At 47.0% G+C, this 24,929-nt stretch overlaps 1 protein-coding gene across 1 annotated transcript; it reads right to left on the bottom strand.

Moving 5' to 3' along the window:
• Positions 1–2,445: 2,445 nt before the first annotated feature.
• On the bottom strand, positions 2,446–24,288 carry LOC148318660 (cadherin-10-like). The gene is made up of 12 exons (XM_088283005.1): positions 24,094–24,288; positions 17,429–17,775; positions 10,668–10,962; positions 8,876–8,995; positions 8,409–8,576; positions 7,999–8,180; positions 6,943–7,196; positions 6,401–6,537; positions 6,195–6,316; positions 5,688–5,796; positions 5,266–5,517; positions 2,446–3,615 (listed from the first exon to the last, which is right to left on the bottom strand). Exons 2-12 carry the CDS (start codon positions 17,624–17,626, stop codon positions 3,125–3,127), a joined length of 2,328 nt encoding a protein of 775 aa, XP_088139131.1. The 5' UTR covers positions 17,627–17,775; positions 24,094–24,288; the 3' UTR covers positions 2,446–3,124.
• Positions 24,289–24,929: the final 641 nt, after the last annotated feature.

Here is a 24,929-nt window from a genome sequence, read left to right as displayed (position 1 = left end):
ACGTTACCTGGATTTGATTCAATCTGACAGAATAATAGCCAAGCAACGGGCAGAGGGAGTAGCAATATGCGTCCAATGTTGTTGTTGTTTTTTTTTTCCCATCTCCGCACTTACATTTCCCCGCAGAATTGGGTCCAGGAGGGCCGCGAACGCGCAACAATTTGTTTAGTCGTTAACATGCCGACTCACAATTGCTTTTTCTCGCAATTATAAGGAACGCGACGCCATCGACGTGTTCCCTTTGTGCTTCCCAAGTCATTTGACAGGCCTGAAGGGAACAGGCTGCCTTGCGCTTGTCTTTTTTTTTTCAATGTTCATGCCACGTTTGTTCACTGGAAAAAGGCAGAAATCTGAAAGCGGAGCGCCAAGAAACATGCAGGCGAGCAAAATATAAGTCGCGACGTGGTGATCGTCCTGGCACGCGCCGGTTGTCGCTGACCTCGACCACGGACAGGTTGCTCTTCATGCGGTTCGAAGTCACACCCTGCAAGGCCATCTGGATCATTCGGATTTACACCCGTGCGCGCCGTTCTGCTTCCCGACGGGGGGGGGTTTGGGGCTGCGCTCTCCACCTGTGCGTTCAACGACATGCATGCGAAAATACCTTGCGAGTTAATCCCAGAACTGCTCCCACTCGTTTGGGAAGACTTTCGAGAAGATTGTTTCGAGTGTGGGGATGTTTCGCCAGATGAACACGAGTCTGTTCCACACTAAACTCTTCCAAGTGTGGACGGTTGCCGAAGTGTTACCGCCAAGTAGGAAGCACGTGTAGAGTCCGTGTGCGTTTTAACATACTTGACCAATTTAATTTTCGACCAATCCAGGCACTACAAAAGGTCAGCGGTGATTGACGCTAGCCCACCCGCAGTCCTGATGTCTTGTCTTGTGACATTAAGAAACCACAACCTGAATATCTTGGTCAACTTCCAGGAAAACAACTCGTTTGCTTTTTGAGTTGAGATCCACCAAACTGTTCTTTTTCGGATTCATACAAGGGTTAAAGATGAAGGCCAAATGGGAGTATCAGAGGCGCAGCATGATCGCTTACACCTCGACACTCCGGGACACCACTAAGCCTCACAGTCACGACTTCTGTTCATGGTCAATCGCTGCGACAGTTGCTCAAGCAGAGTACAAGAGGACTGATCTGATGACTGTAAAGCTTTTCAAGATGACGCACAGCTAGAAATTAAACAACGGACACCTAGTGGTCCATGTTTGGCTTCTTTTGCTTGTTTAAATAATCAGGAGGCAGCGGGAAGTCCAAAAGCAAAAGTGTGAACACATGGCCGGTGCCTGTGCAGGTGTGAAGGCAAACGCCGTCTGCTCGCCGTCCCGCACGGGACTCGGACCTCCTGAAATCCTTGACGCTGCTTGTGGTAGAAAGGTGTCAGGACACGTGGTGACTCACAGATGCCCACGGACCCGCGAGCCAAAAGACCCGAAAGGATCTGTCGAATTTGTCGCCAGTTGGTGTCACTTTGGATCCTTTGGTCACTTGGGAAAGAATGAAAAGCACTTCAGTGGATTTTTGGATCTGAGCTCCGATTTTGCTGATCATTTCAACTTCTTGATGTGAGTTGAGTTCAAGGCAATGATACGGTGAAGTTGGTTCTCAGCATCTTTTTTTTCGGCTGTTTGTGGAACTGGAACACAACCACGCCGGAATGAGGCCAACCTGGAACGAGGTAATTAAAGTGAGTGAACTTCACGTTTTGAGGATCAATGTGGTAACTACAACCTTCATACACAGCCAGACCTGAAGATGCTTCAAATTCAACATCCGATGAAAGCTTCTGGGGAAATGTTGGTCTTGGTTTTTTAAAATAGCCGAGGTACAAGACACGAACAAGCGCCGCAGGTGGGCCGCATAGCGACATTTCACTTTGCATATTTTAGTGGCGTGAAACGGGGAGCAAATAACCAAGCTAAAGCTTGTTTCCGGTGAGTCTGCAGGGGGCATGAAAACATTTTGCATTTCCAAGAGGCTGCTACAGCACTCGTGATGTTTGCTAGGTTTAAGCTGAACCTTTGAGGCCTCTTGCATAAGCAAATCAAAATACCTCATGGTAGCTTCCAGATGCTTCAAGAAGATTCTAGATCTCATCAAGCAAAGTTTTCGCTAATGTGGGCCATCCCTCAGCGTCTTCGCCATCGGGGGTCATGTGTCATGTTTTATTCCATGTGACATGCAAATGCCTTTCTGACATCAAACGCGACATGTTCTGCTTAATCATGCACTCACATGGTGCGTCCAGATCGAAACCCCGAGGAGAGCCAGTCGCCTTTTTCCCCTTCTCTTTTTAAAGCTCAGCGTTGGCCACTGAGGTCCAATTAGCAGGAACATTTGTTGGAACTTATTAATGACACTTGGATCAATCTTGCCTCGTATTCGTCCTTCGACTTCAGATCGCAGAAATAAACAGCCCTGGGAAACCTCCAAAGCAACTTTTTCTTCATTTTATTATAAAAAATAAGTAGAAAAATATAAATATAAAACAATATGACTCGGCATTCAAGCGGCATGGATCCAGTGTTTTCCTACAACTTACACGTTTGGTTTACATGTTACGCCTACGGAATGAAATGACTCCAGTTTGACAAATGAACTGCACCCACCGTTCACATGGACATTGCTCGTCAGACAAATAATAGCAAAGATTATATAGAATGTTTAAAAACACTTTGTACATGTACAGTTTTCCATGGGGTGACCGGGCTCCCAAACACTATCCAGTGCCATTAAAACATTGAGAGTATACAATACTTCTATCGCTCTGCTCACTTACAAAACACATTTCCACGCCATGTTCACAAAAAGAGTCCTAAAAGTCAAAAGGCATCTTTACTTATGACCAAAAACAGTAAAACTCCGAGAACTGGACTGTCACAGTCACGTTCGTCTTCCCGTTGGCCTTCGACGCACGTGTGTGCAAGTACGTGCACGTGTGAGAGTCAAACAGACGACTAGTGGACTAGCGCACTAGCTAGCGCATCGGACATGAACGGATAATTAACTTGATACATAGGTAGGCTGACGGCAGACTTGCTAGCTCACAGACTAGCAGGACAATGCGTGTTTGGCTAGCTCGCTAGCAAACAAACCAGCCAGGTCGGGCTCCTTCTAGGTCTCTCGATCCGGGCTTCTCCCGATGTACATTTCTGCCAGCTTCTTGAACTGCGGCCCCCAGCTGCTGAGGTAATCGTACTCCTGGTCCCCTTCGGTGGCGGCCGACTCCAGCGAACTGAGCGATTCCGCCAGCGAGCCGCTGCCTTCGTAAGCGTACGTGGCCAGCGAGTCATAAGGGGGCGCGGTCGGGTCGGAATCGTTCTCTTGAAGCCTCCCGTTAATGAAGTCTCGAACGTCCGTGTTATCCTTTATGGGTGATGTCCTCCGAAAGGAAAACAGCATTTCGGGGATGATGTCCCTGCGTAACTTGTTAGCATCCATCACCTCGGGGTTGCGCAGCGTCCCGATGTCAAAGGCCTGCGTGTCTTCCTCACCGCCGCCCTCGTCGTTGTAGCTGACCACGTTGTCGCGTACGTCATCTTTGGAGATGATCAGAGGCTCTTTCTTCCTTTGCCTCTTCAGAGCGGCGAAGAGAACCACGATCACTGCGCAGAAACAATGCCAAAGTCAAGGCTAAGTGGAAGGCCCAACAATCAACACCGGCTGTTGTTGTGTTGCCCATAGATGCCACAAGATGGCAGCAAAGCACTTTTTTTTCATGAGTCTATTTCCGGCCAAAATGAAAATCTTTCCATCACGTAGTTGTCGTGTAAGCTATGTATAAATGATCAAATAAATGAATAAAGCCGAGAAAGGTGAAGTGCTAACGTGCTAACATATATCGGGCATTAGCGAGGGCCAGTGCAGAGTGGAAAACATTTGCTGCCATTGATGAATCCTCAGCATTGCCTCAGGCATTTGCCTCCTATTATTAAAGATTCAGTGAGAAAGCTTTTTCTTTCTTTTCCCTTGAATGGCGCATCGACTGCGCATGATGCACCTCGCTCGGAGGATCCTTTTAATGCTGGCCGGCACACAACCTTTCATTCTCTTGGCAGCAGCGACGCAGTCAGCGGTTACCGAGTGAGAGCGGAAAACAATCTCGGAATTTTCCACGAGCACGAGTCCTTCACCTTTTCTGTCCTCACGGCGGGCGGCGTGGTTGTCCACTCGCCTCCCGCCCGAGTGCTAATTACAATGCGGCGCACACGGGGTCGGACGGGGGTGCAAGGTGGCTGTTTGAGTGGCGCCTTGTGATCATTTCTAACGGAGTGGCCGCCGCGATCGCAGACGTGAGCGAGGGGACATAATGAGAAGGACACACAAAATGCTCATGTCCAGCTAGTGGATCCAAGCTGAGGCCAGTGTGACATTTCATTAGGTGCGAAACCCGTTAGATCAATGTCATGACGCCTGGCTGGAGAGCAAAGCGATTGGGTTAAACTGTCTGTGCACCAAAGACACTCCTTGGCATGAAGGTTGAGACACTTCAAAATCCAACAACAACTCAATCACGGTGTACTAGACACCTTAGATGACCCTTAATTGCTAACCTAACTCCGTAGTTCTCATGCTTCTCCGGTTCTCCCAGAAAAAAGTTAGCTTACAGGCTATCAGTTAGCGCCTGTAAGTTGGAGACATCTCCCTGAACGGCAACTCCTCTCACCGTTCCCTTAAATCGATCACCAAGTCAGCCTTGACAGATTCAGCCCATTACTGTTCCAGAGATCCTCATCCACGCTTTGATAAATAATCTTATAGACAAATACGACCCGCTCTTGTGTCTGGGGTGCTTTGCAAGTCCACGGAGAGGCTCCGGTACAGCATGTCCAGAAATCTGTTGCTCACTTGCTCAAAGCCTTGGCAGCACATAATCCCCCGCCCCCCTTTTGCACATTCTTTGGCTCCCAATCAAGTTTTGTGAACTCTGATCTTAATTACTAGTAAATTCCTCGATGCCACCAAACATCATTCATAACGTTTTAATTATTTTTTTTTTTTACCATGTGACCTATGTTTTACCTATTCCCAAATTAATTAAATGCATTTTTTACCTGCTCAAACAGTGCCTCACAGTGCCTAGAACCACAGATTCTGAAGGCCGTGGGCAGATTACATTGACACGGGAGTATGGAGGCTGAAAACTGATTGGTCAAAGATTTTACATCCACACAAACACACTGGAGGCAATGCTAGATCATCTGCGTATGTTTGCTAACAGAGCTTTTTCCAGTCATGATCACGGCAGAACTCACTGAGCAAAATGATGACGCAGAGCAATATCGCCACCAAGGCGCCGGTGGTGAGCCCGTCGGAGAAGGGCAGCACCTCAGGGTTGCACGACTGCATGTTGCCGCGGCTGTCGCAGGCGCACACGCGCACGATCAGCGTGCTGGTGCTGCTCTGGATGGGGTAGTCATTGTCCGAGATAACCACGGGCAGAAAATAGACGCTCATCTCGCGCCGGCTGAAGCCTCCCCGCCGGGTCAGGATATTGGCCGTGTTATCTGCAGGAAGAGCGTGGAGTGCACTGAATCATTATCAACCTTTTGATAACATCGTCGTCGAAAGCCTCAGCAGAGCCGGACTGCTAATAATTTTGTAAAAGTCACCACATGGGTTGAGTTTTAACAACACTGGCACACACTCCCGAGCTAAAGCAAGAAAAGTTTCAAACCTTCCTGGTCACTTATGGTGAAGTTGGGATTGTCTGCCTTTATACTGAAGACAAACTTGTGTCCGACCAGAGGCTCGTCTGTATCCACAGCACTGATGGTCTGAATCAACTGTTTGAGGGAAAGCAAAAAAAAAAAAAGTCTTTTGCGGACAATCCAAAGATGACAAGAAGCACAATGATCTGCAAACGAGCTAATTAAAGAATTAGCCGCCTCTCGTTTGGCTCCGCTGTGAACAACAACAACTCTTGGATGGCGACGCGGATGTGTGACCGCGCGACGCTAACGTGCTAACAACAACCTTCTTCCTCTCTCAATGTCAGCGAGCGGCCCGTTTTGCTGCCAACTCATTTGGTGCGTTGCCCAATGACAGTTTGGGCTCGTGTTTTGTTTTCTAAACTATACTTTTTCCAATCGGGCAAGAGAGTTGCGCTTTCACTGTGCAATTTTAAAATAGATGACGGCTTTTCAGCTGGTAAAATGTGGACTGATGAGCTTGTCGGTCCTACCTGTCCCGCTTTGACGTTCTCGCAGACAAACGTGTCATAGGACATGGCGAACTCAGGGGCGTTGTCGTTGACATCCAGAACTTTGATGAATACGGGCACACGGGCGACCTGCCGAGGGTTTTCTGGCAACAAACCAAGCGGTTCAGATTGTCAGGGTTTGGTAGTAGTACGCAGAAAAAACAAGAGCCCAAAGTGAAAAGATGTACTCATTTCCGCAGCCATCACGGAGATGTTGTGCCATTTGGACATTTCTCTGTCCAAAGCTTTCCGGGTCGTAATGGTCCCGTTTGAGATGTCGATGTTGAAGAGCCTCTCGAGGTCGGTGTGACGATCAATGGAGTATCTGCGCCCAGCCACCCAAAAATCTCATCAGTGCCACCAAACTTTCAAGCGGTAATACATGCTCGTTGTGGCGCTTCGAAAAGATTTTGTCATTGTACGCCGCAAGCGTCTGAGCAGAATCGACTGCCAATGCTTTTGTGTAATGTTGCCAAACAGGAAACAGCCGCAGGGCCTCCAATGGGTGGTTTGTCACTCAGCTTTACATTATTTTCTTGCATTCTCTTTTCTCGCTCGGATGATGCAGGATGAGCAGACGCTAGCGCGCGGTACCGCCACGACAAGTTTGTTTCAACAAACAATAGATCTGTCTGTCGGTCTTTGACTGACCATCAGTCAATCTCAAGGCACCACAGTCAAAGAAGTAACTGTTCTTTACATGCTGCGACTGTTAATTTCTGCCGCATACTTGACCACGTTGTTGTCGGCGTCGGGGTCCCGGGCCGACACCACGCCCACAAAGCTGCCGGCGGCCGTGTCCTCGTGCACCTCGATGATGTAAGGGTTGCGGGTGAAAACGGGCGGCTCGTCCACGTCCTCCACCGTGACCTTGATGGTGGCGAAGTCCTTGAACTCCTGACCCTGGATGTACCTGGCATCCAGGTACGTGTTCCTCACCTCGACCCTAAACTCGTAGTCTCGCTTGCTTTCATAATCGAGCGCCTGCAGATGAGAGGGATCAGCGTCAAGAATCTCGCCGCAGGACTGTAATAGGCACTTGAGCGTTTCCATTTGTCGGCCTTTATCTCAGCCACGCGCTCAATTGGAAGTAACAAGTCAGAGTGAGGAATGCTGATCGGGAAGATCTTGGGGGAAAGCGAGGACTTTCGGGCAAAAGGCTCCTTTTTATGTTATTCATTTCAAAGACCGAGAATATAGCCGCTTTCTAAAGCAAATTCTGTCATTTATCCTTTCTCGAGTGAATGAACCTTATCAGGCAGCACTCGCTAATCCAAATCGCCAACATTGTGCGTTGGAAGTTACTCACTATGAGACGTGAAAGCTGATAAAAGTTCCGTTAAATGAAAGCACGCAGGCAATATGCTCAGTTTCATCCCATCCAGGAAGTTAAAAAGCGACAAGGTAATATTGCAGCCAGAAAGCATGATAACGCTTGCAGATTTTGAAAAGTCGGGCAGTGGTTCAGGATTCATTCGCGGAAAAAAAATGTGAATTAAGCAGATCTTCTTGTGAGGTTTAAAGCGTCTCAGGCACATTAATCTCCCGTGTGTCGTTCGTCGTGTCGTGCCAGACTTTCCTCGCCGATGGAAAGAGAGCTCAGTGTGGATCATAGCAGCTATCAAATGGCATAAAACGGGGGTGTCAAACTAATTTTCATTGCGGGCCGTATCGTAGTAACGCAGAGGGCCCTTGCGACTGAAAATTAGAAACACATCGTCACCTCATGATATGAAGAAGTGGCCGCCCCTGAACCTCCAGTCCAACATAAGAAGACAAAAATCACCCTTTTGATGATGATGACGCCCTCTTGGGTGGTCTTGTCCGTGACGATGTCAAAGTTGTCATGGTCTCCCACCATGCTGTACTCCATCTCAGCGTTGCGGCCCATGTCGCGGTCGTCGGCTTTGATGCGGCCCACGGCGTCGCCGACCTCTGTGGATTCCGTGGCGCTGATGCGGAAGGAGTCTGAAACAGGTTCACGTCATTGCAATGTGATATACGCGAGGTCATCCTTCACCGATCCCGGCTTATTTTCAACAAAAACTTGCTTACGTTAGAAGGAGCAGAGCTCAAAAGAGTAAAACAGCAAAGAACCATCACAAGGAGACGTTAGACTGAGGTCAGAAGGTTCCTTGACACAGGCGTTTTTTGAAGTGATGTTTGTTATGAAAGGCTTCAGAAGAAGATGCTTACGGTTGGCAAAGCGGGGCGGACTGTCATTGACGTCGGAGAGGGTAATGCTGACCGTGGTGGTCCCCGAGAGGCCCCCCATCTGTCCGGCCATGTCCTTAGCCTGGATCACCACCTGGTAATTCTGCTTGACCTCCCGGTCCATGCTGGGTAGCGCTGTCTTGATGGTGCCTGAGAGTAATAATTGTAAAAAAAAAAAAAGAAATCCTCAATAACCCTCTGCCACGTTCTCTTTCCTGCTTTAAATCGTCTTTCTCCTAATTAGCTTAGTGTTTTAAGAGACGGATTTGCCGGGTTAGCGCCGTAAAACGTGTCTTTAGCGCTGCTTAAGAACGGGAGAAAGAAATCCTCATTCCTCGGGATGCTGTTTAATGTTCCGCTACACTCTAACGAGCCCTTTTTATGGACTGCGTAAGAGCGGGGGGGCACACTGGCAAGGGCGGGGGGTGGCGTCGCTGCACTCCACGTACCGTTCTCGGAATCCACGGAGAAGTAAGGCTGGCCCTGCAGAATGCTGTAAACCAGCTTGGCGCTGTTGCCGTACGTTTGGTCGTCGGCATCCGTCGCCGTCACGGTAGCCACAGATGTACCTGTTAAAAAGACAGAAGCAGTGCGCTGTGTTACAGTTTCTAGCGATTTTCTCACTTTCTTTTTTTTTTACTGTGATGGAAATTAATTGTTGATCAGTGAGCCATCGCTTGGTTCGCTAATGTGCTCCAAAATTCAAAGGTTCAGTACAGGCCAACCTAATGTTATGATTTCACTGTCATTTAAAATATTTCAGAGTTTACTATCTCGAGCAGGGGTCTTCAATCCTGTTCCTGGAGGACCGGTGTCCTGCCTGTCCTGCAAACACCAAGAGTTTTCTTTTAAGTTTTTAGTGGCAAGAAAGAGGAGAGACAAAAAGACTTTAAACTGGTGTGACTTCTGTGATTGACTTGGCAACCAGTCCAGGTTGGACTCCGCTTTTCTCGCTTGAAATCAACCGGGATTTACTCCAGCTCACCGGCAACTCTAAATTGTCCAGACATTTGCCATGAATAATTTCTTTATATGCCCTGCGATTCTCTGGTGATGAGCGGCTGAATAAAAAGCTCAGTAAAAATCTAAAAGAGTACTTGCACCTTGCAGTGCACATTTGAGCAACAGGAGGGCACCTGGCTGTTTCACCCAAAATTAAATAAATAAATAAACGAAAATGTACCCCTCAAGTCAGGCAGACTTCACCTTACAATAATCAAATAACCTCGTTAACAGGCCACGAAATGTCGGTGCTGTCGTTTAATGATAACGTCATTTTTTTGGGCTTATTGCGGTGAAATGTCACGGTCGCAGCAGTAATGAAGGCTGTCTATTGCGGCGAGAAATAAAAATACAACTAAAAAGAGAGAAAGAAAGAGAGAGAGGTGTCCTTTTGCAGCTCCATATCCTCCACAAGGCCGGGTCGCTAATGCCGTCCTTGGCATTCTGGAGACCTCCGCCGGCGCGTACCGTTCGGGTCGCCGAGTCTCACCGCATACTAATGAAGCCTTGAACATCTGTCCCACTTAGTGCCAGAACGGATGGCGGCCGCCTCTTCATAACCGGCTGACTTGATGAAGCGGCGCGTTCAATCCAAACTGTTTATTTGCCGGCGACCCTGACCCATCTTTATTTTTACCCGGCATCCACAATCGCCCAAACAAAGCTTTTGGTTATTCGCCATGCAGATAATTGGCTTTTGATGGACCCCCTGATTGCAATATTGTATTCATTTGCGGTCAGATAATTGAATTTTTTTTTTTTCTCATCTGCCGTTGAATTATGCTTTACAGGCATACCGCTTTACATTCAGGCCATTTGGTTCATTTATACTCACCACGGAATGAAATCCTTAATTGGAAAGAATGGCAATCAGAATGTAAAGTGCATAATAAAAAAAAGGAAAAATGACAGAGCTTGTTGTGAATGTTTAACGAGTCTAACATCACATGACGACGATTGCCTTGCGGTCGATTTATCGTCGCAATTTAATGAATGAACACAAACAAATGGACCATTTATCGTACGGGCAGTCACTTGTCCTTGAAGTTACTGCAAAGAGACGTTATAATACTCTAAACCAACACAATACATGATTTGGAGCAAAGTCTTGTTGTTTGTGGTTCTTTATCAAATTCAGCAACCGCTGTTGATGTCTCAAGCCAGTGTCTTCGTTTGACATTTTTTGGTCTAGGGCATTCAAAATAGTTGCACGCCGTCCAAAGTCAAACGACCACTCACCGACGTCGGACATCTCCGGGACGCTGGCGAAGTAGATGTCCTGGTCGAACTTGGGCTCGTTGTCATTGATGTCGTGGATCTTGATGTTGAACTCGGTGTCGGGCTCCAACTCTTCGTTGGTGGTGCGATCCAGGACTTTGGCGTGGAGAGTGTACATGGACTTCTCCTCGCGGTCCAGACTCTCGGTGGCGTGGATGTCGCCGGACTTTTCATCGATCAGAAACAGCGTGCCGGCGCCGTCTCCCGTCAGGACGTACTTGACGGTGCCGTCGTCTTTGTCCATGTTGGAGTGCAGCTGCGAATTACACAGAGAGGACGTTTGATATCGAAATAGATATAAAGATTGGAGCCACGGCCTGTTGGGAGAAGAAGCTGTTTGTGTGACGATTTCACCTCAGCGGTCAGAACACAACTTGCACTCCAAAGCGGCACTCAGAAGCGGTTTTGAAGTGTATTTCTTCTCCCTAATTTGCGGCACTCGGCCATTGAAGTCATTCCTCCTTTTGTATCGGGGCGACCACGTCGGACCCAATCGATGCAGCAGCGATTTGGGGCCGGCGGCGGCGCCACTTTAAGCGCACATTACGTGCCATGAAATCCCACCGAAGAGCTTTTTATGCTCCACTTCTCCTTTCTTCTTTTTGAGTTGGAGCAAAGCTCAAAAGCGACTTGCAATTTTGTCACATTAGCACATCTTGCTCAAGGACATGGAACACTACTCCTGGATGCTTGTTTATGACTCAAGTCGTGGCAAGGAATTATTGTCCTGTGGGGCATTCGGAGCACTCCCCACACACATATCTCTCGAAAATGAAAGAGATTTTCTCCATTTCATGTATGATGTGGCTAATTACCAATAAGACAACACTTTTGTATTCAAGACCCCTTACCATGGCTTCGAACCTTAATTTCAAAACTTAACTCGGCATGAAATCATTTTGTGATTATTGGGATTTTAAAGCCTCATCCTGTCTTGAAATTCAAAACTTTAAATTTATCGCTGGGTCCAAGTCCTAATTTGAAACGCTTAAGCGGTTTTTGACAATTTATGTACGTGGCCACTCTGGAAACCGAGGACCCGCCTTTACACTGCTTCTAAATCCTTTGTTTCTTTTCCCCAGATCAGAGCAAACACACTAAAACGTCCCGCAAGTACCTACGTCATTTCAAACAACCTTGTGGCTTTCAATGTTGGCGACTCCAGAAATATTTGTTGTCGCCAATATGCATCTTAGTTTGATCTCATTTAATGTTCTGCAGCTCCTGTTTCTGTGCATCTTGTTATAACAGAAAAGTCAACCACTTGGTTAGTATATGAAGTATTTAGTTTTTTTTGGGGGGGGGGCAAACTAATTCTGAATCAATAATCCTTTGTCAACTTTGAAGCATTTCATTGCATCTCGATCGCTTGTCAGGACAGAAATCCTCACAACCTTCCATTTTTCTTCCCCCAAAACAGGCGAGACACGCTAAAACGTCCCGTCAGCTCTTGTGACTTATTTCACAAATCACAGCATTGGATTTATCTTCCCAATTGCGCGGTTGAGGAACGACGAGAAGCTGACCTGCGGCTGCAGCGGCGGCTAAAATTAGTCACCTCTGACCTATCCGTCACCTTCTCGGAAGGGCTGACAGATGTTTGATTCAAGCTCATTATTACTCGCGGCTATTTTTAGCGAGCTCGTCTAGCGCGTTTAATGACATGTCGTCGTACGTCGCCATACGACTTGTTAATATTAATGTCGCCGCGCGGTGAGGAAGCTTATTATTTGTTAACCGGCGAAAAGACTGATGGCAACAGCTCACGTTGGGTTCGGACGCTCGGAATGTATTTGGAAACTTCATGATGGGGGCGGGAGAAGATTCTGTTGGGCAATGAAAATGGATTTTAAAAATATTGCCGTTGCCAGCTGGAACTTCCACTCGGCTTATTTGCGAGCGCGGAAGGACGTCAGATTTACGAGGCCTTGGAGATGCGAAGGTGGGGCCTGTGAGTGACAGCTTTACACCGGCGAGCTGTTCGCAGGAATTTGTTTGCATTTAAATGGGCTTCCACGTGCGCGCTTGCCATGAACCGCCCGCACCTTGTTACGACCTGCAGGCCGCCGCGCAACAATCAACTCCCAAGACAACATTTTCATCGTTATTGTCGACAGGAGCTCGTTGCATTTTCCATCAGCTGTCATCGGCTTATTTCCATAATGGGAAGCTATGCCGTTCGGCTCTTTACGGCCTCACACGCTGCAGTTTTACCACCATGGAATTTGGTAGGCCGACGCTGATAAAACAACAAGAGTCTCACGAGGCCACGCCTGAAGAGAAGGAAGGAACATTTTTTTTTTGTTGTTCTGAGTTTTTCATTTTCAGGCTAACTTCAAAGACGAACTTGTGCTAGCGGTTCAGGCTAAATGCGACCAAAATTGAACCGCATATAGGAGATAGCTGGAAGACGCTAATTTGCAAAATATTAAAGTTCTCTGGTCTTAGCCATAAAATAAGTCAACCTAAGCAACTTTTTGAAAATTCAGCCACCAAACCAGTTTCACTTTTCTTAGAGTTCGCTTTGATTAGAACTTGTGTGGAAAAATCTCAAGAAACTATGAGCTGAAAAGCCCGATGAGGTCTTTACGATTATTCATGAACTGGAAAGTGTGGAAAGTTCAGAGCTTGACCAAATGTCTTGCTTGATGACAGTCCGTGCCTAAATTTGAAATAAGATCCCGTCACTCCGATTTCCTCCAAGCTCTGCAACCTCGCCCTAAACTCTGACATCTGCGCTAATTACTGAACGCCGATCTCCAAAAGGAAACACGATCCCCGCCAATCGTTCGTGCGAACAACATTCAAAAATAATTGTCTTAATGCTCCACAAGCCAGGCTCGGTTGCACCAGAAGGGAACATATCTTTGAGTGCAAGAAACACGTTACGTCCGCTTACAAATGCCTACAAGAAGCGTCTCCACGCTGCTTTAGCAAAATCAAATGTTAAGCAACAGCAGCGGTACATTTGGTGGCTGCGCTTAAAACAGAAGCGGAAAAAGAAAAAGAAAAAAAAAAGAAAACCTACAACACAAGCACAGAGGAGAGCCTTGATGAGTGAAATTGCCTCGCACAAACACTGAGGAATTGTCTGCAAAGCAAGGAAATCATTGGCAATTCTCGTCAGCCCTCCGCTCCGTGTCGCTCGCTGCTGCACCGAGGAGATAGCGGAACAGAATGGAGACGGAATAATTACTCTCCCGCCCGCTCCCGCTCCGTCTTTACCGTTAAAACAGTGCGCCGTGTCGTGCGTTTTCTGCAGGTCCGACTTGGACCTCGCCGTAGCTGTAGGCTGCTTTCTTTATATTATATTTCTTTCAAGTGGCGGGCGAGGCCGCCGCTACATCTCAAGGCTGGCGAAAAATATGAACACAGCTAAAATGAAATCGTAATAATTCTTATGAAGCCGAGGGTTTTATGAGGCAGGGCACAATGGAAGGTGCCAGCGCCTTAATGGGATTTTGCTCCCCGCTCGCTCGCCCCCCCGCTCGCGTGAACTTTCTGGATGTATTGCTCAGCATTGCAAGTGTTCGCCGGCTTTAGAAGTGGGCTGCCGCAGCTGCACACAGTCAGCCATCGCACTTATTAGGCGCCCTGTGAAAGTCACTTCAAATGGGATTGGATGGCTTTCGGCTTTCCATCCGCATTGCTACCGCGGTACGTGCCAGCCAGTGGAACGGGGCGGAACCAACAACAAATACAAATTTGTCACTCCACCTAACTCATTCACTGCCGTGCACGTTCAAATTCATAAAAGGCAATTCAAACCTTTAACCACACACACATACAAAAAATGTGACTTATGAGGATTTATGACTTGTGTGTGTGAGTGTGTGTGTATATATATATATATATATATGATGGCTGCTGGAAATCTGAATGTGTCTGGGTGGCAATAAGTTTTCCACAAAAATGGGCTTCAAGTACAACTAATCCAATGTTCTCAATCTCTCTTAATAAGCGTTCAGAAAATGAACGGTCGTTGAGAATGTGAAGAAGATTGGTGAGCCGGTCCTCACTCTCATCCCTGTGCTACTTTGCATCCTCAGTCGAGTTGACTAATGACGTCTGATTTCTCGAGCGCCGCAACTTTCTCTGTGCATTCAAGACATGTCAGGGTGCCCCTGTGCTCAACGAAAAAATATTCCATTCTGCTGTTTTGCTTGAAATTGTCTGTTCCAGTCACCGACTTCTCTATTCGTGGAAGGATTTGAAAAAGACATGACTGGGACTTGGTGACAGGATATCTTTTCCTTCCGCCTGGCGTCACTTCAGAAATACGTTTCACCGAAATCTGTCATGAGCCTGAGCTATGCTAGCCCGTAAGTGATTACAAACACACACACACAATGCGCCGGAGAATGACATGGCGAAAAAAGGGGATCAACTCAAGATTACAAAATATCCACCCATCCATTATCTTTACCACTTCTCCTCACGAGGGTCGCGAGGGTGCTGGAGCCTATCCCAGCTGTCTTTGGGCAGTAGGCGGGGTACATCCAATCGCAGGGCTCACACACGCACACACACACACACAAATATATATATATATATATATACTGCACCATTTGGCCTCCTCTGGTGCCGCGGGTCTGAAAAGTAGCTCCTAGCCACAAGTCGCTTAGCTAATACCGTTTCTTAGCATGGCATTTGATTGCCGCAATCAAGAAATCAACCTTTAAAGCGAGCATGTGGGGGCCGAGTCACGGGATTTGATTGAACATGAAACAAACAAGGCCTCCCGTCGCCAATGCCAAGAAATGATCTTTACGAGCTAGCCCATCAAGAAGGCGCCATTACGTGCTTTCTGCTGCCCCTTTTCGCCTCGGACGCAAAGGGACGAAATTAGTGATACGTGCGCACCCACCCCCTCCCATCGCCTCGCCCTCAGCCTTCCTCCGCAATTCATTACAGCCTCGTGTTTCTTTTCTGACAGCGGAATAATGAGGGATATTGGACGGCAGAAATGAAGCCGGTGCTGTCATGCAGCCACGGGGAACATCAAGGCGAGGCGCGTGGCAGCCGACGCATCAACAGATAACCCGCCTCACACTTGGCATTTACTTTGCCGCCGCATCACATAACACAACAAGGCGCATTTCATCCGCCCGCCTGATTGATACGCTTTCTTCTTCCTCTTCCCCGCCAATCCATTTGTGTGTGTGCTTCCAGTGTGATAGCTGCAGCAAAGAAGTTGTCAGAGCCCCCCCGCGGCTCACCCCGGCACACTTGTTTACCGCCGAGGATGAGGTGTGTGATGAAAGGCGTCCTCCTCCGAGAAAATTGGCTGTCGACAGTCACCACATTTGCCTCGCCGGAGTTGATAAGTGTAGCGTTTCCTTCCTCATCACACCTGTCTTTATTGCGCCAGCCCCGGCCCGGCTGACAGCAACCCCCTCTCTGATCCGGCAGGAGCGCACATGTCCCACAGCTCATCATTTTTGGAAGGGAGGATGGGGGGGGGCGGCTTGCGGGAAATGTGTCGAGCTGCAGTTTAGGAAGCGCGGAGACTCGCCTTGCTCATATTTCCACACGGAGCCGCAAGCTGCTGGGTGGAATCAATCTCGGGATCTTTAAGACCACCACAATTGGCCCGAGACCTTGCTGCGTTGGAGGCTCAGCCGCACTCGCTAACAAACTCTGAAAATCGAATGTGAGCTGCCTTCCACCGGGTCTCCTCCGGCCAGAGGAGCTTTCTGGGCCTCGGCAGACAAGTCTTATTTTCAACAAATCGATAGGTCACAAGTGATTGATTAGCTGCTCCGTTGTTGCGCTTCTTGCTCTTCACCGTCTCATGTCAAACAAAAGTCTTTAAATACTTCTGTAGTTAGCCGTATTCAATATAACACTTCCCACTCAGCAGCTGACAATTAACAAGTTAACTTACAAATATGTAAAGCCGTCAAAATGGAAAAAGTGTTTTGAATTACGCTCCAGTATTTTAACAAGTAAAACTCCCTAAAGTTCAGACGCTACCAACTAGGAGATGGCATTGCCACAAATTTCAAAGTCACCTTTTTAGCATCTAAAACGGGCTTGATCCAGAACTGTCCTAATGAGTGGTATTTCTTTGCCGGAAGCACCAATAAGTCAACTTCAGCTTTAGGCGTAAACCGGTTTGACTTCAGGAGGATTCTTTACGGCACAAGAATCAGGAATATGTAAAAACGTTTCCCATAGCTCGTCTTCAGGGAAAGGATCAAATCTCTTGTTTGGATTTGCTTTTGGTGTCTCGACTGTGTTTGCTTTCGGGTTTGGCTCTTCTCTCTGTGTCAATATATCTGAGTTGATTTTGTTCAATTGGCCCCGTCTTGAACTTTAGACCAGGCAGGAATCTTTTGGTGTCCCTACCAGGTTTGTCTTACTCTCACAGGGCCTTCTAAGGATTGCAAGAACTGGATTGGATCTGGATCTGAGTGCTAAATTATTATTTTTTTAATTCGGCTTGACTTTAAAAATGCAATAACGCTCCTACTTTAAGATGGTGCGAGTGTATTGAGAGATGGAGGTCACTAGAAGTCGTCTTTGGTTTGGCACTTCTCTTAGTTTTTCTCGTGCTCAATACAAGACTTTTATTCATAACCAACTTTATGAAAATGCTCAGTAGTCTTTCGCCACCGACAGCATTGTCAGTCCATTTCTCTCTCAGCCAATCCAAGTCATCGGCACGGAGTCGGAGTCTTCAGTAATTAAGTTGCAGCCACTCTATTGGGACACATTACCTTGCCGACGTACTGATGGTAATTTCCTGTGTACTCCTCCATCAGAAAGAACTGATTCCACATCCATCCCCGCTTGGAGCGCTGCAGAATCCTGCCGTCGCTCTCTTGCATTCCAAACACATTCCCGATAGGTGCGAGAGGCAGGGCAGTGGCGGGCCACAGGCTGCACAGCATCAGGACCACCTGGCCGAGGAGCATGGTATCCGAGTCAGCTGGGGCTGGGGGGGCAATTTCTGGAATGACGACTTCGGAATTACGGAGAGGAGATCGGGACTTGACGACTGCTGCGAGGTTGTGTGAGCGCAACGCACATTGTATTCCTCACGGTGATCCCAAACAACAGACTCCTGCGGGAAAAACGAGAACATTTTGTTACAATGATGTATGACGACTCAAGGTTCGGAACAGCTCGCAATGAATTTCACAATCAGATCGCATCGCACACTTGCGGTTTTTCAGTTTTATATTCATGGCCTCGGTGTTCTTCATCACGATATTTCCGGTAATTTGGACTGTACTGCTGCATCTCCTTAGGTCACTAGTGTAGTTAGACTACGGCATGTTCCAGAAAAACTTGGGTTATATGGCCCATTGATTGCGGGAGTTTTCTGATACAGAAAGACCATATAAAAACATTTCTTCTGATATCCCTCCGCACCGCTTTTAACAAACAAATGACACAGACCAGACGCACGCTTGGAAATGCACACCCGTAGACGACCAAATTGTACTTGTTTCAGGTAGCGGTTGAGTTATTCATTTGGCAAAATTGGTGTGACCAGTCCGCGCACTTGAGAGAGTCTGCCCTGTGATTGGCTGGCAACCAGCCCAAGCTGTAACCCGCCTCTCTCCCAAGGAAAGACTCCAGCTCACTCGTTACTCTAACGGGGATAACATTATAAAAATGGATGGACGAATTTATTATTGTGATTACGGTTCGCAGTGGTTAGAACTGCCTCGCTTTTTAACAAGAGCTAATATGTTCCGAACATTTTTGAGTGTAGCTACCTACAGCTAATGAGCTGTTGTTGTTGTTGAATTGCAAATATCATTAAGCGTGACAGAAAAACTCATTTCCATGCAAAATAATGTCTTATTAATGTAGCAATTTCCCCGCCTTGTGTAAATTCATCACCCAGGTTAATTATGTGTTGCTGTGGCTTGCGGAATACAGCACGAGTCCGAAAGTGTGGCTTCCCATCGATACCTCGCGTGCCGAGTCAGACACATTCATCAGACAGGATGCTCGTATTTTCACTTAGCAAAGTAAACCGCGCTCGTCTAATGCGTCCCCAGATGCAAAGCGGGCCTGCGAGCAGATGAGTGACGGGCCTAATTCATCCGTCTGTGAGTTTAGTTTGCTCCGTGGCCTCAAACTATCCCACCGCAGCCCCTCTGTCAGCAACTCTGAGATTAATCGTGTCGCTCAGTGGTAGATTTTTAGAGCTAATTTGGTCTTGCGTTCATTACTTTCAGTCAATCCCTTCGATTCCTTTTTCGCTCCTTTGACGCCACGATGCAATCCAAGACAAATCACCTTGTCGGACTTATGAAAAGTATTTCCTAATATTGGCACTCTTCATCCTCTCGGAACCCGCACCAGGACTTGGACCTGATAGGTAATTTGGCCGCACTTGAATAATTGATGGTCTTTTAGGAAGTTAATTGTAATAAATCTCTCTTTCTTAAAGAGCCCATTAAGTATGTCGCCACCATCTCCAGGCCAGAGTACTCGAGGGGTGCTCACTAGTCTGTGACTTAAACTCTTCAGCCAGGACTCAAAGGTCAATGGACCACTTGGAAGTGATGGCCCACAATTTGAATACCGTCCTTCCATCCATTATCTGTTCTGCTTCTCCTCTTGAGGGTCATGGGGGTGCTGGAGTCTAGCCCAGCTGTCTTCGGGCAGTCGGCGGGGTACACCCTGAACTGATTGCCAGCTAATCGTAGTGCAATTTGAATACCAGGAACACTTTTTAGGACTGCAAATACCACAGATGCCTGACAACATTATCAGACAGTGACAATAGCTTTCAACACAGGGAGGATTCCTCATGCATTTAAAACTCTCATACTTGCCAGGAAAATAGAGAATCGACTTTGACGGCCGATTCTACTTTGGTACCTTGCACTTTTCACAGCTATCTGGAAAAGACTTTGTCAGGCAGTGTGAAAGGAGGCTTTTGACAAGTCGACATGGACAATGCACACATTGTACTCGGCTGGAACCATGAATGAAAATGAAAACGTCATGAGAATGGGATGGAATGCCGCCACACTGAGGTGACTACTTTATCTTTCCCCGTCCAAAAAGATGGTTTACACGGCAGCTTCGCGTGTGGGAATCGTCCCACTCACGGCTTCAGTCACAATCCACCCGTGACTGACTGGCAACCAATCCAGGGTGTTCTTCATCATGCGTTAGAGGATCCAGCCCATGCAGTGACTGAGCTGGATAAGGTGTATCTGTCCAAGGGAAGGGATGGACCCCTGACATTCTTTTTAACAGTCATTGAGTATGTAATATCATTGAGTATCCGTATCCTACTCATGGCAGGTGACTTGCGACCAGTTTTTCACCTTTCAGAATAGGCTGACACACAGGCTGTGTTCCTGAACAGGATAAACGGTAGAACAAAAAAACAGATCACTGAATATAAGGAAAGAAACTGAAAAACTCTGATGTCTCTTTCTCGCATAATGAAGAGGCCTTAGTAAGGTACACAAATGTGACTCCGAGGCCTGTGTTTGGGTCAGGATTAGGGTTAGACTGCTACCCGTCTTTTTGAATAGACTTTCGCACCAGGTGTGGAATAACTTAGATAATTTCAGAAGCAATCTGTGAGAATTAGTTTGAAGAAAAGGGGGGAATTTTGCAGAACTGGGTGGCAGTTCTATTCCAATCATAAATCCTGAAAGCTTCTAAAAGGTTCCTGCTGTTGAACTAATGAATACTCCAGAAGTAGCGCTTGCGTTTTTATTTTTGGTGAAGTCACTGAGGAGTCTGGATGAGATGAATGGCGATTACGGTTTTCGAAGGTAAACACGTTGGCCTTGTGGCTTGATGATCCCGTCTCCGTTTCTAATTTTATTTTCTCCATTATGTGGACGCGAGTGTGACGCACGCCTTCTCCAGATCAGGAAAACGCCGCCTGACAATTAATCTGGGCTGACGCTTGTTATTGCATTTTCTAATTAACATTCCCGCCCGTCCTTGGGATTTAATAGCATTCTGGATATGAATCCTTGATGGGGGTGCGCCTATCACGCGTCGGGATTCTTCCAAACACTCTATTAAAGGATGAGCGAGCATGCGGAAGCCTTGCCAGATCCTATAGACTCACGCTGCATTAACTTATTCAGCCTATTAAAATCAGCGGGAGTATTAAAAAGTTGTTTATGACTAGATTAAGTCAAAGGCAGAAAAAGGAAAACTTGGGATGTGAAGGGACCAAATGAGTGCGAGTGCACTTTTAAAGTGGCGTCCCGCGCTTGTTATCCTTAATCTTGTGCTAAGACGCATCCTGGCAGGCGCTCGGCTCCGCTCCATTTGTGTAATCTGCAGAATTATACATTCTTGTTTTGCTGAATAAGAAGCTCTTTGATCAGACGTAAACTAGCTGCTCATCACGATAGAGAGAGAGAGAGAGAGAGACGCCTCGCCGGGCATTTGTATGCTTCCCGTAATTGAACATGCTCTCTTGCAGTCGCAACGCCAAACTTTAAGACACTAAGCACTTTTAGAAACGTCACTCAACATCTTAGGGCGGGGGAATTTTTACGCCACTCGCCAGCCACAAAATTCAGTGCACCACATTCTGCCATTACAAAGATGGTAATGCTCGCGTTAAATGAAAATTTAAAAAAATGTTGATGATTCGAGTGACATGCATGTGACGTTATAAAATAAATAGTTGTGCCTTTTAAGTTTGGCCAGAGCGAATTTAATAACGAATAATGACCAAATCAAAACCTACGGAAAAAGTACGGAAACGGATCCTTATACTCATCATGTCTATGTCTAGCACCACTTTAAAACCATATTTACATCCACACCAGATCCCATGACCACTAGTCCAACAGCATTCTTTTTATACCAATCATAAACAAATCACATGTATGTAATATATGATCCAATAATAACGTTGTTAACACCTCTGGAGATGCGTATAACCGTTTAATAAACGATTAACAATCCGGCATAATTAGCTATTATAGTGGGGAACGGCCTCATTAAGCAGTAATTAGCCCGAAAAACAGCACCGTGTTCTTCCCCGTGATCATTACCGGGAAGTCTTTGAGTGAAATATTCCAAATTATGGACTCTGCGTTGCATCCGAGGGGCGGCTTCAGCATGTGAGTAACTTCGAGAAAGACGCCCTTTAAAAGGCTGCCAGTGCGTTGTTTAATTGATGATGTCGTGAAAGTTAAGTGTGCACTTTATGCTTTATGAATGCTAATAAATTGTCCAGAGCGTGTTCGTGTGTGAATGGAGGTTTCACTCCGCAAACGCCATATGAAGAAAAAAAAAAAAACGTAATTCTGGATGCTGCGTGTTCATTATGAGGCTGTAATGGATCCCGTGACGATGTTAGAATTAACGTGCATCTTGCTTGACGTTTCATATTCTCAGCATCGAGCAGACCGCCTTCAAGGCCCACAAAATCCTTCATTTGGAAGTCTGTAATTCACATTCAGGCCCCTCAAAATTGGGAGAATGTTAAAAGATGTTCAATCAAAGTAAAAAATCCTTCATTTCAGTATTCAGATCGTTCTGAATGGAACGTGTCTCAACGTTAAAAAAATCTAGAAGGTGCCTTAATGACTCACGAACAAACCGAAAGGAATTGAAAGGCACCATATAAAAATGAAAACGTAGCAGTGTAACGCAAATGACTAAAGCTAATTACACAAGTAATACTCCTACATGGTGAGCAAAAAAGAAAAAACCTTCTCGTGTCTGCCTTTGGCTAAATACATCCAACATCCAAAATATAAATTGTAGTATAACGCAAACAAGCATCGTGATCTTTATAAAACCACATTCTGGGCAGAAAGATTCCGTTCTTGTTGCTCACAGCCGCTAATTTAGTCCTCAAATAAAACCCAGCGGTGCAACACAAATGGTGGAAGACAATCAAGTGACCTTTACACATTTGATCACGTCAGAAACAAGAACGCTCACTGGCACGTAGGCCAACTACTTTCTGAGGAAAAAGAAATGTCACGTCCGCGTCTCACATTAGCTAACTTGGGCCACAAAATTTAACACGGCGGCCCAACGTGACCAACAATCAAGTCGACGTAGCACGCCACATTCTGGCTTTGACCTCAAATATAAGATGGCGATGTAGCATGGCACTGAAGTCAATCATCTGATCATGTCAAAGGCAGGCATGGATTTTATTTAACGTGTGTGTTGGTCAAAAAACAGCTTCCCCAAAATCTAAACGAGTCATTCAAGATATGAGACGATCAATTATTGAATGGTACGTTTTTTTTTTTTGTGTGTGCTTAGTGCAGTCAGCGCACGCAACGTGTTGGTGAAGACCACCAAAGTAGAAATCCAGCATCATGAAGGAGGATGCGGCTCCTCTCCACCACTTGGTGGAGCCCTCGACCTACAGGAATCTCCCCCTCCCTCACTCGGTGGAGCTGCAAAGGCTGCAAGGCTGCTTGGCCAAGTGCCGCCTCCGCCGGAGCTCACTGAGCCGTGCTCGTGTTTCCAAAGCGATATTGTGACACAGAGCACGCTTCCTTGTTGATCCACAAAAAAAAAAAAAAAAAAAAAGCACTACACTTATTTGAAGAAAAACCTGAACCGGAGCACACTTGTTCCTTCCGCAATGATGCATCATCCGTTTGCGTTCTCCCTCCCTCCACGAGGAAGAAAATGTTTCAAGGAAGATGAGTGAGTGACAGCCTCGTTGAGGCAGATATTCACATGCATGGCTTTGCTGGTTTATCGCGCCTCATGTGAATCACTTGGGCCACTGTGGAGGTGAGAGTGAGGGGTGGGTCTGGAGGGGTTCTACAATCATCACAGAGAAACAACCGTACAAACTGAGCCATTATACCAGTCCAGCATGCAAAGTTAGTCAAAGAGAGACTGAGCCATTCGTCTAGAGTCGATCCCAGATGACTTTGGGCGAAAGCAGACCTGATTACAACCTGGACTGATCGCCCGTCAATCTCAAGGCACGTATAAGACAAAAGGACCATTCAAACTGTCGCCGAGTGCCAACTGAGCCCACGCTGCCTGCACCCAAGTCAGCTCAGCGGACCATTACGTGATCAATGATTCCACTCCGAGTCCGTCCATTTTTTTCTATTCTGGATCAGCCTTCAGCTGAATTCAGACGGAGGGCAAACTACACCCCGGACTGGTCGCCAGTCAATCACAAGGCACATAAAGAGGACGACATACATTTACACTCACAGCGTCACTGAGTGGGAAGTGAAGGCACGCTCCCTGCACCGCACCAAAGTCTGGCAAGCGTACCACGACATCACCAGTGACTAGTCCGATCGCCGTTAGTTAAAATGAGCATTTCAAATTCAGATTTTTGCCATCCGAGCTCATGAAGTTGCTGCGACGACGCAAGGAAGGAAGAGAGTCACCGACACAAAAAAGAAAAAAAAAATAGAACAAGTAGAGATCTTACTCGCGTAGCCTGCGGGATGAGGCAATGATTCTCCGGTTCCTCAGAGGTGCTTAGCAGCCGAGCATCTGACTCCCGCCGGCAGCGACGACATTCCAAGACTGACAACGGCTCAGCTGCTGGGAGCGTGTGCGCGAGAGTGTTTGTGTGTGTATGTATGTGTGCATAGAGAAATAGAGAGGGAGAGAGAGCGCGAGAGAGAGTGAGTTCCTTGTTCCTCCCTCCCTCACTGTGGCCTCTCCCCCTTTTTCCCTCCTCTGTACTTTCTTCTCTCCCCCCTCCTTCTGTCTTTCTGGATAGCAGCGCATCACTTTTGGCTCTGGATGTCACAGAGGCTGAAACCGAGGCGACTCTGCGTCTCTGATTGGCTGCCATTCACAAGTTGGCGATAAAGAAAAGCAAAAGGTTGGAGGAGGGGAGGGAAGTAAAGACAGCACGGGGATGGAGGGAGGGCGAGCTCGTGGTGGAGGTGGTGAGTGGAGCGTGGTGCCCTACATGCCAGGGAGCAACGATGGATGCTTTTATCTTTCGAGTTAAGGTTTGGATCGGCCCTTGTGCATCAAAGTGATTGTTTTCTTGGAATTGGCCGAATCAGTAGTTGCTGTGTCCATTTCTGCCACGCTTGATGCATCCTCTATCACAGACTGAGAAACTGCTCCCGTGGCCTCGGAAGACTCGCAAGAACCGCTCGGAACCAAAAACAAAACCTTCACTTGTCTCGAACTTGGTGATGACAGTTTGAGGTGTGTCCGACTACAAAAAAGCCACTACCCGATGGCTGAGGGCTAAAGCTAGAGATAGGGTTCGCCCGTAGGGAATGAATGCACCATAATTCCACA

The sequence above is a fragment of the Idiotropiscis lumnitzeri genome, chromosome 19 (genome assembly GCF_059441095.1).
Source record: "Idiotropiscis lumnitzeri isolate Australia: NSW breed Sydney's pygmy pipehorse chromosome 19, RoL_Ilum_1.0, whole genome shotgun sequence".
Taxonomy (NCBI): domain Eukaryota; kingdom Metazoa; phylum Chordata; class Actinopteri; order Syngnathiformes; family Syngnathidae; genus Idiotropiscis; species Idiotropiscis lumnitzeri.
This window is presented reverse-complemented; position numbering and strand designations above follow the sequence as displayed.